Here is a 14,503-nt window from a genome sequence, read left to right on the forward strand (position 1 = left end):
CATCTTTATATTATTCAATCCCTGACGATTTTGCCCTTCCACCTAATAAATCCAATCTGCACCAAGCCAAATACATATCACACACACACACACACACTCTCTCTCTCTCTCTCTCTCTCTCTCTCTTCCCCCAATTCCAAAATCGAGCCATAGGTCGCCTTATATATGTAATTAACCTTAACTTTTAAAAGTCAGAAACAAAATTTTAAAATCCCTCCCTCTCCCCAATTCCAAAATCGAGCCATAAATCAAAAATGGCCTTATATATGTAATTAGCCTTAACTTTTAAAAGTCAGAAACAAAACTTTGATTTTAAAATACCGAATAATTTAATAATTAATTTTTTATTTTTTATTTATTTTTTATTTTTTATTTTGAGGGGAATTAAATTCCTGATCTAACATAACCTTAACTCAATGACCCCATACCACCTGGGTTAACAAAGGCATGTTAGCCTTTTTATTTATTTATTTTTTTGTCCGGGTGTTCTCCTTGTTATTTATGGTTTTTGAGGTTCAAAATAAAATTTTCATATTGCCCAAAAAATATAACATAACGAATGTGATGGGGATAAAGGTAAATAATACTATACTATCCCTGATTTGTCCAAAAAAAAATTTAGGGTTTTTGTCTATTTACCCCATTTTTAAAGATTTTTCCACTTACCCCATTAAGTTTTTTTAATTCTCTCTTACCCAAAACATTTTAAGGAGGTCTTCTCTAATACCCCATTAAGATTTTTTTTTTGTTTTTAAATTTTTTTTAATACCATTTTACCCTCACCCCTTTGTTACTTAGAGTGAGAGAGAGAGAGAGAGAGAGAGAGAGAAACCATAAAGACTTCGCCGGAGTCCCGTCACCGGCTGTCGGATTCCGACGACAACTTCTCCGGATTCCGGTCATCGGCCGCCGGATTCCGATCACCGGTCGCAAGAATCTGGTCACCGGCTGCCGCCCACCTAAATTTGTTGAAAATCTCACCGGAAATATTTTTTTTGCCCCCAATAGATATCTATTGCCTCCTAATAGAGGGGTAATAGAGGTATATTGCCCCCCAATAGACGACTATCAACCATGTATTGGTCCCCAATAGACGTTTATTGCCCCCTAATAGGACTTTCAGTCGCCAAAATATAAACTAATCTTCCTAAATTTAGACAAATACAACTTTGATAACGGAAATAAAGACAAGGAGATTATATCAATTCAAAACGTCTATTGCACTCCAATAGCTGTCTATTGCCCTCCAATAGAGGGGCAATAAACCTCTATTGCCCTCCAATAGAGGGGCAATAAACCTCTATTGCCCCGCAATAGACATTCAAAACCTTTTTTTTTCCTTTCCTTCTGTCCCGTTACTTTAAAAAAAAAAAAAAAAACTTTTCTGATCTGATTTGGGCACCCAGAAAATGATCTGGGCACCCAATCTTCTTCTTCTCCGATTGACCGGAACCCTCTCTTCTTGCTGCACCAAATCCCCTAGTCTATTGAAAACCATACTCTTCGTTTCGGCCTCACCTTCTAAAGCACCGGACGTTCGTCCACGACTCCTCCTCTAGCGCTGAAAGGATCGAATTGGAGACGAGACCTGAATCGAATTCGATTTGGCCAGTCACTGAAACAAATCTGAACTCGCCGGAGCCCGCGGCTGTTGGTTCTGCAAAACGGAGCTGACGCCCTTGCCGAATCGGGTCTTCGGGTCGAGCAGTGGAGATCGATCTCATCGAAGCTGGTGATGACCTCCTCAACGATGTCGCGAGTCGGACAGATCCCTGCCGCCGTTCTGCAAATCGTCCGTTCCAAATCAGACGGCGTCGAACAGTGTAGAGCCATGGGTCTTCTGCGTCACCTCCGCGGTTGAAATAGCTGCAGTCCGGGAAGAATAGATTTCCATGTCACCGTGAAATTTTCTCCGGTGAAGGTGGTTGGTGATCTGTACGTGAATATGGAGAGAGAGAGAGAGAATCGTACTGTGCTGGAGAGAGAGAGATGAGAGAATAGCATAAAATGAAGGTGTTTAATTAGACTGAGGGCATATTTATCATTGTACTCTGAATTGGGTTAATGAGAATAAAAATTTGTTGATGGGGTAAGTGAGAAAATTTTGACTCATTTTGGTGTTTTTGGGCAAGGACCCAAAAATTTATAATAATACTATCCCTCTCTTTACCCGGTGTCCCCCAAAAGCTTCCCTTCATTAGGGGTACCCGTCCCCATGGTGGATTCTTGCCATCTTTTCCCGTCAAGCTGTTGAGGGAAAACATCTGAAGACCCAAAACAAAAGCTACAGCGATTAAAAACAGCTGAAGACCCATACTAACACGCACCAAAGCCTAAATAAACATAAAACACAAGCGCAGAGAGTCATATTTGCAATCACCACTCCCAAATTCCTCTGCTTTAAATTAGAGCTCATTTTCTCCTTAATTGCTGTCATCATTCAGAGGGACATTCCCGGGGAAAGCTTGGGGGCTCCAAGTTGGAGCAAACGAACCAACGTCCGGTTTCTTCAACCAAAGTGGTACTCCCTTATCTCTCGTACTCAGTTATCACTATTAAGTAGATTGTTGTAGATTGTTTAGTATCACTGTTCGTGGTAATTTATCGAATCATTGCTGTTTCAAAACATGTCGTCTTCAATAATGCACACCAGTTGTTCGGCTAAATGCTTAATTAATGCGTTTGTGTTCGTTTTTCACTCCACTAATTTGGGGTTTATATGCTGAAAACTTATATACTATGCAACTGCAACACATTCTGATTCTAGTAAGTATTACATCCACACTATCATGGTCAAATAAGACTTGTGAAGCCAATAACACTTCACATGTAGGTACACCACAAAAGCCTCTACACTTGCTATGTAAGCATTAACTAAATCCTTTGCATTGTAATGGAGGGATCATTACCTAGCTGACAGTGTGCACGTTAGCTCAGCGTTTGAACATGTTGGATCAATATTATTCTGGACATCGGCAAGGGGTATCTGTATCTCTTCTGAGCACGTAAAAGGATTGGGAGGCATTTGTAAGAGTTCAACATCCCCTTCCAGCATCTCTCTGACTTTTCTCATTGACGGACGATGACTTGGGTTCATCTGTATACACCATAAGGCTGTTACAACCATCCTTTTTATTATTTTCTTCTCCTCGTCAGTGGCATCACCCATCTCCAAGTCCCTTCCCTTTTCACATTGATCATACACCCATGAAGGGAAGTAGGTTTGGCTTTCATGCCCCGCCAATTCTTTGAAATTTTTCCGTTTACTTGCCATTTCCATCAACAACATTCCAAAACTATACACATCAGCTTTGTACGAGACACCTCCAATATTTTTGTAGAACAACTCTGGTGCAATATATCCCATTGTCCCCCTTGCTGCCGTCAAAGACACAATACTGTCATCAGTTGAATATAACTTTGCAAGACCAAAGTCAGAAACTTTTGGAATGAAATTCTCGTCAAGAAGAATGTTGTGAGGCTTGATATCAAAATGCAAAATTTGCATTTCACAACCTTGATGAAGGTATTCGATCCCTTGAGCCACTCCAAGAGAGATCTCATACATTTTCTTGACACTTAATGGGATAGTTTCTGCATTGGAAAAAATGTATTTGTCAAGTGAGCCATTAGGCATGAAATCATAGACTAGAGCACGTTTTGATCCCTCAACACAATAACCAATAAGTTGCACCACGTTGACATGGTGAATCCTTCCAATTGTAGCCACTTCGCTCACAAAATCTTGTCCACTTGATTTGGAATTTGCCATCATCTTGATGGCTCCAAAACGACCACTACGTAACACTCCTTTAAATACAGAGCCATAGCCTCCTTCACCCAGCTTGTTCTTGAAATTGTTGGACATCTTCTTAACTTCTGAGAAAGAATACCTTATTGGCACAAAGTTGCTACCGTTGTGCAGAAAATCTTCGATGGTTCTGTACGATGACAAATGTCTCGTCCGCCATTTCTTGATCAAAATCACAGTCACAAATGGAGTCCCCAATATAAATTTTACCAGGAATAGGAGTCCTGTGCAAGAACATCACGAAAAAAATCATGAGAAGAAAATTAAATTCTGGCTTTCTAAGTCTATGCTAAATATATATTGAAGAAATGAAGATATGTAGAAGAAGCCCTTAAGCCAAGTGAGGTATGTAAAGGTAATTCTTACCAACATTAAACAATAGTGCCCATCGAACATCTGCATGAACAATAACAAAAGTGAAGGAAATCAAAGGCTTGATTATATTATCTAAGTATCAAAGTGAATGTATAAAGTTAATCAAAGACTTGGTTAATCATATATGCAACAAAAGAAGGCTGTTACCAGTAGAGTTGGAGGGCAGCCACTTATAACCTGCAAGAATGCAAGAAATACAATAAAAACAAGATAAAAAAAATTAACAGGATCCTGTACTCGATTAACCTCTCATCATCTACCCCAACTTCGATTTAATCCACTTATAATTCTCATGTTCTTCAAGAGGAAGCAATATTAAAGGGAATGATTGGTGAAAATCCCCTTACCAACATGGATGGTGTATCCAGGAGCAAAGAATTCTACAATAAAAAAAAGCAGGAGAGAAATAAGATCATTAGTATACCATGGACTTCACTAACTTTAAAATCAATTTTTGATAGAGATTCCAATAGAAATGATCTTTTCTGATGAGAGAATCCTTACTGCGTATTAACTCCCACACTAGTTGAAAGAAACCTGCAGTGACAAAGAAAAAGTTCTACTATTACACCAGTCTTGTACTTTTCATGCCTTTCGGATTAAACAATTGATCTAAAAGTAAAAAAATAAAGGGAAGAAAAGACTGCGAAGTGACATTACATTATGGCCAACAAATGTGATTACATGTATTACTACTGGAAGAACTTACATTAGTCACTTTGTAAATCATAGGTTTGTAAGTAAATCCATAGAGTGGTAGTGGCAGACTAGCTCTCTGCAATGTTGATAAATTCATAGAATGGTAGACAACTTGATACAGGCATGGATCTATTCTACAATTGCGTGGAGTTGGTTTAGGGGAGCTAGTCCACCATTATCCAGATTATATATTAGTGCAATATTTAAGGCAAATTTGTACATATATGTTGTGTGTGTGTGTGTTTTTCTGATAAATCAAATAATCCATGTATGAATGTGTGTAGGCTAAAACCGTCTATCTAAGAATTCACTCACCTTTGGTACTGCGTGGAAAACACTTGGCATTGGTACTCCATTGCTCACAAGGCTCTGAAATCGTATAATGAAGCTCAAATCCATACACGAGTGCATTGTGTATGTATTTATAAGAGCTGTTGTACAAATTAAAGGAGTTCAACATTGCAGAAGCCATCCACTCTGTACTGCAACCCTCGTTCAAATCACCTACCTCCATATCACCAACTTTGACATAACCATATGTGTTTGGTGGGGACTCTGGGGATGCCAAAGAAGAAGCAGTACCAGCACTAGTATTAATGCAGGGAGCAGTGTCCACATACATAAAAGACTTTACCGGATTGTTACACTTCAAGAAGAATATGGGTGTTGAAAATAAAGCGTATGAATACATAGCTCTACCCGAAAGAAAAGGTAAACGATTATGGGGTATGGAGGAGCAATTATTGTTCTGAAATAGGTCAGGATCTACAACTCGGATTGTTTGATTCTCATAGTTGATTGCCTGTACATAGAATCTTCCAACAGCAGATTGGTCTAGTATTGTAATGTTGTTCTCGCATAACAGAGTAAACCGTGATGAGCAATGCTTTGGATCATGCTTCAGCCGGAAAGGGTAGCTTATGTTATGGATGTTGCCACACGAAGAAGTACACTTGGGACTATCATCCTTTGTGTTAGCGTTACAAGTTTGAAAGAATAAGCTAACTACAACCAAGGCTAGAGACCAGGATATTCCACTTATTCCCATGGATGGATGGATGGATGAGAGAGAGAGAGAGAGAGAGAGAGAGAGAGAGAGAGAGAGAGTTCTGGTTCTAGCTTCTCTGGCACTAGCTTCAATTCGAATTAGATAAGATCGATAGAACTGTTGCACCAGAGAAGTATTTTCAGTCTGACAACTAATATGGAAATCAAAGTAATATGGTAGCTATGTCAAAGTTGGAGGGTAGGAACCACTAATTTCGTCTCAGGTAATTGAATATGAATAGATCTTTCCTTCTGACTTTTCTTACTTGAAAAAGAGAAACTTAAATTTAAAAAATTTATATGAAAAGGAAAGTTGCGCTCTTGAAAATGTAAATCGAGATTTGATGCTGTAGCCAAGTCAAATCACATGTTGTATAGTTTGTATACTGAGACTCTGGCCTGCTTTGTTGGACTTTGTTCTTTTGGGTTTCGTTTTAGTATTAGTCAATTAAACACTGCGAAAGACCAAGCTTCCTTCCAACTCCCTTCAACTCAAATAAACAAGTTGGCAAGAGATTTAGACATCGATCGTGCTTAGCTCTGCTTCGAAAACATCCATGGCAACTGTTACTTCAGAAATACAGCAGATGCTCGTCTCTTTCTTCTGCTTCTTCTTAATAACTTCCTCCAAACTGCTGGGAGCAGCCGGAAATTCCTGCACAGAATCCAAGTGTGAGGATAATGATGCTCCAGCCATTCACTACCCTTTCCGTCGCGGACAGCATTGTGGCTATGATCCTGTGCTACAATGCACCCAGCCCAATGAAACAGTAGTTGCGGAGAAGTCAGTAGTGCTGGTAAAATTCTTTGTCAAACACATAGATTATAAGCAACAGAAAATCCAGCTCAGTCAACCAGATGATTGCCTCCTGCTAACGCCTTTGGGCAGCCCACACAAGCCAACTTCTCCTTTCTATTTCCCAGAGGACAGCATGAATATTACCCTATATCAATGTCCTACCATTCCTTTTGAAAGAGAGTATCTAAAGCAAGTCCCTTGCTTCGGTGGCCCTGCCTCCCAAACATACGCCTTTCCTTCAGACTTGGATTTACTTATATACATGGTATCAGTAAGGTCTTGTACAAAGATGTATGATGTTTTATCACTTCCATTTGGAACTTGGTGGGGAAATAAAGAGGATTTTATACTGAATTGGTCTAAACCAAATTGTACTGAATGCGAGGCAGAGGGTAAGAGCTGTAGATTGCAGATGAATGGCACCAACACTGAAATTGAATGTGTTCACTTGAGGAAACCAAGTAAGCATACATAAGATATATATCCTGCTTTCATTCATATATTGTGATCTGGTGCTAGTTCTTACAGTTTCCTGCATTCATCAATTGAAATTTCAGCAAAACGCATTTCACTTGCTAGTTTGTTATAGATCAGTACTTTCACATGCTTAACAGTCTCATTATTGTTTCTTACAGGTGCGACAACCAAATTAGTTGCTACAGGTGAGTTTTTCTTAAAAGTTTTGTTCTGTATATGAGAAACTAGAGATATATATTTACTTGATAGTTCATGCGCAGGTGCAACTGTAGGTTCATTCCTCCTCTTACTACTGCTCATCCCCGTCTATCGTGCTTATAACTCTGATAGAAAGGAAAAGGAACATCAAAAAAAAATTGAAAGATTTTTGGAAGATTACAAAGCTCTCAAGCCAAGCAGGTACTCATATGCAGATATCAAGCGAATTACAAATCAATTCAAGGACAAGGTAGGAGAAGGGGCCTATGGAACAGTGTTTAAAGGAAATCTTTCTTCTGAACTCTATGTTGCTGTGAAAGTCTTGAAAATTTCAGATGGGAATGGAGAAGAATTCATAAATGAAGTCGGAACTCTAGGTCATATCCACCATGTTAATGTTGTCCGCTTAGTTGGCTTTTGCGCTGATGGATTTGAACGAGCTCTTGTTTATGACTTCTTCCCCAATGGTTCACTGCAAGATTTCATTTCATCAGCAGATAATAAGAATGGTTTCTTGGGTTGGGATAAGTTGCAAGATGTTGCTCTAGGCATAGCCAAAGGAATTGAATATCTACATCAAGGATGCGATCAACAAATCCTTCATTTTGATATCAAACCCCATAATGTTTTGCTAGACCAAAATTTCACTCCAAAAATTTCTGATTTTGGTTTGGCCAAGTTATGTTCAAAGGATCAAAGTATAGTATCAATGACAACAGCAAGGGGCACTATGGGCTACATCGCACCTGAAGTGTTCTCCAGGAACTTCGGGAATGTGTCTCGCAAGTCGGATGTCTATAGTTTTGGAATGCTGTTGCTTGAGATGGTAGGAGGAAGGAAGAATATTGGTGCAACCATGGATAACATGCATGCAGTTTACTACCCAAAATGGATCTATAACCTCTTGGAAAAAGGAGAAGACCTCCGAATCCATATTGGGGAAGAAGGGAATTCAAAAATTCCAGAGAAACTTTCAATTATTGGGCTCTCATGCATCCAGTGGTACCCGGTGGCTCGTCCTTCCATGAAAGCAGTGGTTCAGATGCTAGAGGGAAGAGAAAAATTAACAATGCCGCCTAATCCTTTTGCAACAACAGGTCATAGTAGAGCAGATGTTGGAAGTATCCCTAAAAGACCCATGTGCCTCGAATTAGAAACAATTACTGAATTAGAGTAATGTGTATAGAGAGCATTTTACTATCCCTAAGTATGTGGAATGGTATCATTATAGGAAAATGCATTGGCTTGTAGGGCATCCAATTTGCATGTTCACATAGCATGTAGGCTGTTTAAATTCTTCAGTTCCCATTATATATACATCTAATTTGTTTAGTACCAGTGAAGTGAATATTTCTTCTAATACCAGAACAAGAGGATATACTGAACATCCACCATAAATATAATGAAAAGCTATAGGCAAAAGGGAATTGAACTCTTACTCTGATCATTAATTGGCCAATTCAACTACAAATTTATCTGTACTTAGAACATGCAAGTAGCAGTTCTAATATATAATCAATGAAGTCCAAAGGTCCCAGGCTCTCTATGACCCCAAACTCTTTCCGTTCCAAAGTATCATGAAACAATGTGCATGCATCAACACTATTTATATAGCTAGTAACTCAGCAAATCCAGCTATATGACCCAGAAAATTGCTTGCTGGTGAAGCTATTGAAAATTCAAAACATGTCAAACTCTCCCTTCTACCACTCAGAATACCAAATGACTAATATTACCTTATTCAATTGTTCTTCAGCTGAAAGGGAATCGACGATCTTTATTGGTCCAGTCCCCTGCTTGAGTGGCCTGCCTACCAAATTTATTGGCTTCAATTTGGTCTTGACATCTACTACTTCCCCTTCTGTCTTGTACAAAGATATATAATTATTCATCAGTTCCATTCATGTCGGATGATCCTCAAGATCTTTATTTGGAATGGTTGGAACCATTTTGTGCACAACGTGAAGCACAGGGAAACAAATGTGGATTGAAGAACAATAGCACCAAAAGACTGAAATTGAATGCTATAAAGGGAAAGGAGGTAAAAGAGCAACATTTTTTTTTTTTTTGGAAAGGGATAAAAGAGCAACATATTTTCCTATATTTGTTACACATTCCAATTACAAATCCCAATCATGATTATTCCTGTATTCATGAAATGAGAGATATACACATTAGCATATGCATATGACAGTTCATTCCATGGGCATATCTGCATAAGAAATGGGATAGAAACTTGAACAATCGTTATACGAAGGGATATCAAGCTCAGTTGCATTTTATTTTTGTGAAACATTCCTTGGCTCCTTACACTGTCATACCACTTGTGTATTATGTACTAGTAATAGCTCATTATTCGCATACATAATTGATTTGACAAACATGGTAGTCTGATTTTACTATTATCTTTTACAGCTGCACAAAACAAGATAGTAGCAACAGGCGAGTTGTTTGACTAGCTTCTTCCTCTGTTTCATTGCAATATTTAGTGGCAGTATTTACTGACAGCAAAAATGTACAGGTACATACCTCAGTTCATTTGTAGTCATATTACTTGCCGCTGCAGCTTATCATGTCTGCAGTTCTGACAAAAAAGAAGAGGAGAGTCAATTAAAAATTGAAGCATTTTTAGAGGATTACAGAGCACTTTAAACCAAGCAGATATTCTTATGCAAATATTAAGAGCATTACAAATCAATTCAAGGAAAAATTAGGCCAAGGATCCTATGGGGCTGTTTTTAAGGGAAAACTTGCTGGATGTTTTGTTGCTTTGGAAGTCCTCAATAGTACCAATGGGAATGGGGAAGAGTTTGCAAATGAAGTGGGAACAATGGGTCATATCCACCATGTTAATGTGGTTCGATTGGTTGGATTCTGTGAGGATGGATTTAGACGACTCCTGTTTATGACTTCTTATCTAATGGGTCACTACAAGATTTCATTTTATCATCAGACAATAACAATTCTTTCCTTGGTTGCGATGAGTTGCAAGATATTGCTCTAGGAATAGCAAAAGGAATTGAATATCTGCACCAAGGATGCAATCAACGAATCCTACATTTTGATATCAAACCCCATAATGTTTTGCTAGACCATAACTTCAATGCAAAGATTTCTGATTTTGGTTTGGCCAAGTTATGTTCCAAGAATCAATGTATAGTGTCAATGACTACAGCTAGGGGAACGATGGGGTACATCGCGCCTGAAGTTCGGAAAGATGGGGTGTATCTCCAGGAACTTCGGAAATGTGTCCTATAAGTCAGAGTTCTATAGTTATGGAATGGTACTGCTTGAGATGGTAGGAGGGAGAAAGAATATTGGTTCAACCACAGAGAACACCAATGAAGTTTACTACCCAGAACGGATCTATAATCATCTAGAAGGAGATGACCTACCTACCCCATATGGCTGAAGAAGGAGGTACTAAATCCTATAATGTATTCAGGTAGTATGTCGAAAAATATCAAGTTTGGATTCTCAATATTTTTCGAAATTTTTTTGCGGTAAAAGAGCAACTTTATTAATAGAAACTACTAGTACAAACCCAAAACGGTCCACCAGTACAACAAGAAAAGGAGATGAAAACAGAGAGAAGTTCAACAAACAAAAAAGTCCAAGTAAACTAATCCAGAGAACAAACCCCTCTAAGAGAGCAGAGGCTAAAGAAACCGTGTAGTAACTGACACAAGCCAAACCTCTGCGATCGGCGGCCTGAAAATAACAGCAAAATAGATATCGTCCAATAACAGTTTAGATTCTGAATATACTACACACTACTAATACAGTTTTCATAATGATATCAGAAAACAAAAAAAGTTTGCCTTCGAGATCGAGTATTGAACTATATATTGATCTTTCCATGCACTTGCAACTGAGCAGGACATAACGAATTTACCTCCGTTTTCCAATTTGAGCAAATATAGTTACATTTGCCTCGATCAGACGAATCCATGTTCCCAAGAAAAGCATCCGAAATGGCATAGCTGCTCTTCCACGCACGATCAGAGATTATTCCAATTCAAAATATTCTGCCAGCCTCGCAAATTATGTCCAGCTCCCTGTTCTACTACCCCAACTGTGCTCCACCTCACAAGTTCTGAAATTCAACACAACCAGTATCGAAATCGAACCAAGACTTCCCAAAACAACAGTCGAGTTCAGTAACTCCGGCAGTCCGGCAGTGGCCGAGTACACACCTAAGACACCAATTCTTCCAAACTTAATCAAATTCAAAAATCATGTACATCAACATGAAGAGCGTGAAGTGAATATTAATTTTCTCACTTCATGCATTGCAAATAGCCGCCGGAGCCACCGTAAAATGTCGGAGAGCCTTCGGGACACCCGGAGATTTCGAGCTTCGATTCTATCTCCACACTATACGAATTTATAAATAAATGATAGAGGTAGGAAGGTGGCGGAGAGTTGATTCGATCGGCCCTTGTGCGCCGTCATGAAGTGATGGGATGGAGGATTTCCGGTCGTCGCCGGGTCGCGTATCCAGGTCGAGCTCCCTGGGTTGTTCTATGATGTCCGATCCGATCAGGTCATTATATAGTTGATATACACGGCTCAGATTAAATAGTGATCGGAATAGATGGTTTAGATCTCACCACCAATTTTCTTTTCTTTTTTATTTAAAAGTAAATTTTCTTAATTTCCCAAACTTCAGAAATTCATAATAAATACATCTGACGTCCAAAAAAATTCACGAAATTTACCACAGACTCTTCGTAGCACACACTTTATTATCGATTCCTCCAGCTGCAAATTTCACTCCCTTGAAAAATTCAAAAATGCTTATAGATATTATCAAAGACTGAAAAATTAAAAATATTCTCAAAATTTCGGCGACATTTCCGTTTTTTTATGGTCTCGATATATCTTTGACTTACAAGAGAATGTCGTCAGAAATTTTTGAAATTCCTCTATATTTTCGAAATATTCAAAATTTTCTCGAATTCCTGATATTCTCATGAAATTCCGAGATTATCGTCACCTCCTCTATATTTTCGAAATATTCAAAATTTTCTCGAATTCCTGATATTCTCATGAAATTCCGAGATTATCGTCACCTCTCGTGATATGTGGGTTGGTCAGAAAGTATTTTGACCAAAATTGAAGCCAAATTTTGACGAAGTCGGAGTTTGAACCTGACATCTTGCGAAAACTAACTCTTTGGCTTATCCAATTCAACTAAACTGAATAATATGTGGAGGGAAAAACTTTTGAAATTTATAAGGTCATGTACCGCTCTTTTTCCGTCTATGCTTATAGATCTTCTACTTATCTAATTTCCTAACTAGCAATGAATCCATTTGCTAACTTTTCTATGTATTTTTATGGACTATTTTCTACTTCTTTTTCGGTTTGTTTGAACACCAATATTCATTTTAGAGTTAATTCGATTCAAGTCCTTTTTGTTATATAAAAATTAGATCTAGTCCGCGCATATTTTCTTGTTAATTGCGGTCCATTTGCGTTTTTTAATAGTCCATTTTGCCCTTAGAACCAAATAAGGTAAATAATTTCAAATTCACTAATTAGATCACAATTTAAGCTCAATTTTAAATTCAAATTCCAAAATTTACAATTCATCAATAAATAATTTTCAGACAAAGAAGACTAAATGCATTCATATAAACTCAATATACCTAAGATGTAGGTCTAATACTTATATACCTACATTGTAGGATGGAAAACATTAGAACAAAAATTCAAACATTATTGCTTCATTTGTATCTATATAGTAGGTATTTAAAGTTGTATCATATCTATTTAATTAAAAAATATTATTATAATTAATATTTAACTCTCCTAATCTCCTATACTAAGTCATTTTTGAAATTTCTCATGTAGTATTTAACTCTCCTAATCTCCTATACTAAGTCATTTTTGAAATTTCTCATGTAGAATTTCATATCTTGTCATGTCAATGTTTCTTACTATACTCTAAATTACTACAAACATTATAAAATTAAGTTTATTAAATATTTTTTTATTGAAATACTAAAGACAACTGATTATGTAAACATTTCATGAAAATTCATTAATGATTTATATGTTATTTTCTAAATTTCAATCATTTTTTTTTGAATTTTGAGATCGAAATTTCCTCGAAATTTTCATCGAAATTTCCATTTTTCGGACTATCGATATTCAATATTTTGGGCCTCACGTCGTATACGCTCAACCTATGCAGACTCACTACTTCAGCAGGTAACTCCCAAACAAGATTTCCTTGGGGATTTTGGTGACTTGTTGGCGAGTCTACCCTTTGAGCGTGCAAACACGCGCTCGTGCGATGATATCAACTAGGCCCTGTGTTAAACAAGCATCGCCTTCTAAAGGGGCACTTGTCGCGTGTCCGTACATGTGGACAGATACGATCAACCAGTGAAGGTCGATGCGACAGCTGTTATCGATCCCATTAATCTTTTTCGCATATAAATAGGACATCACTCCTCATTCTCCAAGTATTCCTCATTCTCCATTTCCAGCTCTCTTTTGAAATGGCTTCTGCTTTAGTATCAACTAACTTAGCGTTAGAGGAGTATAGTCTGGATAACTCCTGACTTCTTCTTAACGACCTTTCCTTTGCCTTCAGCTTTCAGCGAGCGAAGGTTCAAGCATGTGCAAGTTTGACGAGAGCATTCCCAACGTGTACTATCTCTGAAGGGATCATACCTCAACACATGACACCCATCTTCCAACAATACAATAGAACTACTGACCTGGTAGACACCTTCAGGGATTTATGCAATAGATGACCCAGGAGATGAATGACAAGAGACTCTTCTGCAAAACTTTCCACTCGAGCCAGATCGGTGAGGTAGAAATATCGTTTCATGATTTGAAACCTGGATCAATCTCCAACTTCAAACAACTGAGGGAGTCATTCATCTCTTAGTACTTGACTTGATCCACATTTATTATTACGTCCTGGATAGCAAGTTATTAGTTTACTAGTCTTTCAGATGGTAAACGACATATATTTTTACTTTTGACTCTATTTTGATCTTTTAGGGGGCTCTAAAAGTTTACTTTTTGTATTATTTTTCATTTGAAAGTTGTATACTTTTTGTATTATTTTTCAT

The 14,503-nt window shown here is 37.9% G+C and overlaps 2 protein-coding genes and 1 pseudogene across 2 annotated transcripts; 2 read left to right on the top strand and 1 right to left on the bottom strand.

The window, feature by feature from the left end:
• Positions 1–2,726: 2,726 nt before the first annotated feature.
• LOC112178377 (rust resistance kinase Lr10) lies at positions 2,727–6,620 on the bottom strand. The gene is made up of 6 exons (XM_024316534.2): positions 5,201–6,620; positions 4,691–4,723; positions 4,534–4,566; positions 4,334–4,363; positions 4,178–4,207; positions 2,727–4,035 (listed from the first exon to the last, which is right to left on the bottom strand). Exons 1-6 carry the CDS (start codon positions 5,931–5,933, stop codon positions 2,906–2,908), a joined length of 1,989 nt encoding a protein of 662 aa, XP_024172302.1. The 5' UTR covers positions 5,934–6,620; the 3' UTR covers positions 2,727–2,905.
• LOC112178385 (rust resistance kinase Lr10) lies at positions 6,409–9,576 on the top strand. The gene is made up of 3 exons (XM_024316541.2): positions 6,409–7,192; positions 7,367–7,393; positions 7,469–9,576. The coding sequence occupies exons 1-3, from the start codon at positions 6,490–6,492 to the stop codon at positions 8,581–8,583; spliced, it is 1,845 nt and encodes a 614-aa protein (XP_024172309.1). The 5' UTR covers positions 6,409–6,489; the 3' UTR covers positions 8,584–9,576.
• LOC121049133 lies at positions 9,310–10,752 on the top strand (annotated as a pseudogene).
• The last annotated feature ends 3,751 nt before the right edge of the window (positions 10,753–14,503 follow it).

Source organism: Rosa chinensis, chromosome 1, assembly GCF_002994745.2.
Source record: "Rosa chinensis cultivar Old Blush chromosome 1, RchiOBHm-V2, whole genome shotgun sequence".
Lineage (NCBI taxonomy): Eukaryota > Viridiplantae > Streptophyta > Magnoliopsida > Rosales > Rosaceae > Rosa > Rosa chinensis.

Bases quoted from the DNA above. Each gene is read 5' to 3' on its own strand.
- LOC112178377 (XM_024316534.2), bottom strand. From the start codon at position 5,933: ATGGGAATAAGTGGAATATCCTGGTCTCTAGCCTTGGTTGTAGTTAGC. The intron at 4,567-4,690 runs GTAAGGATTCTC...TTTTTATTGTAG, and splicing joins AGTGTGGGAGTTAATACGCA to AATTCTTTGCTCCTGGATAC. The intron at 4,364-4,533 runs GTAAGGGGATTT...GCATTCTTGCAG, and splicing joins TGGATACACCATCCATGTTG to GTTATAAGTGGCTGCCCTCC.
- LOC112178385 (XM_024316541.2), top strand. From the start codon at position 6,490: ATGGCAACTGTTACTTCAGAAATACAGCAGATGCTCGTCTCTTTCTTC. The intron at 7,193-7,366 runs GTAAGCATACAT...TGTTTCTTACAG, and splicing joins TGTTCACTTGAGGAAACCAA to GTGCGACAACCAAATTAGTT. The intron at 7,394-7,468 runs GTGAGTTTTTCT...GTTCATGCGCAG, and splicing joins AACCAAATTAGTTGCTACAG to GTGCAACTGTAGGTTCATTC.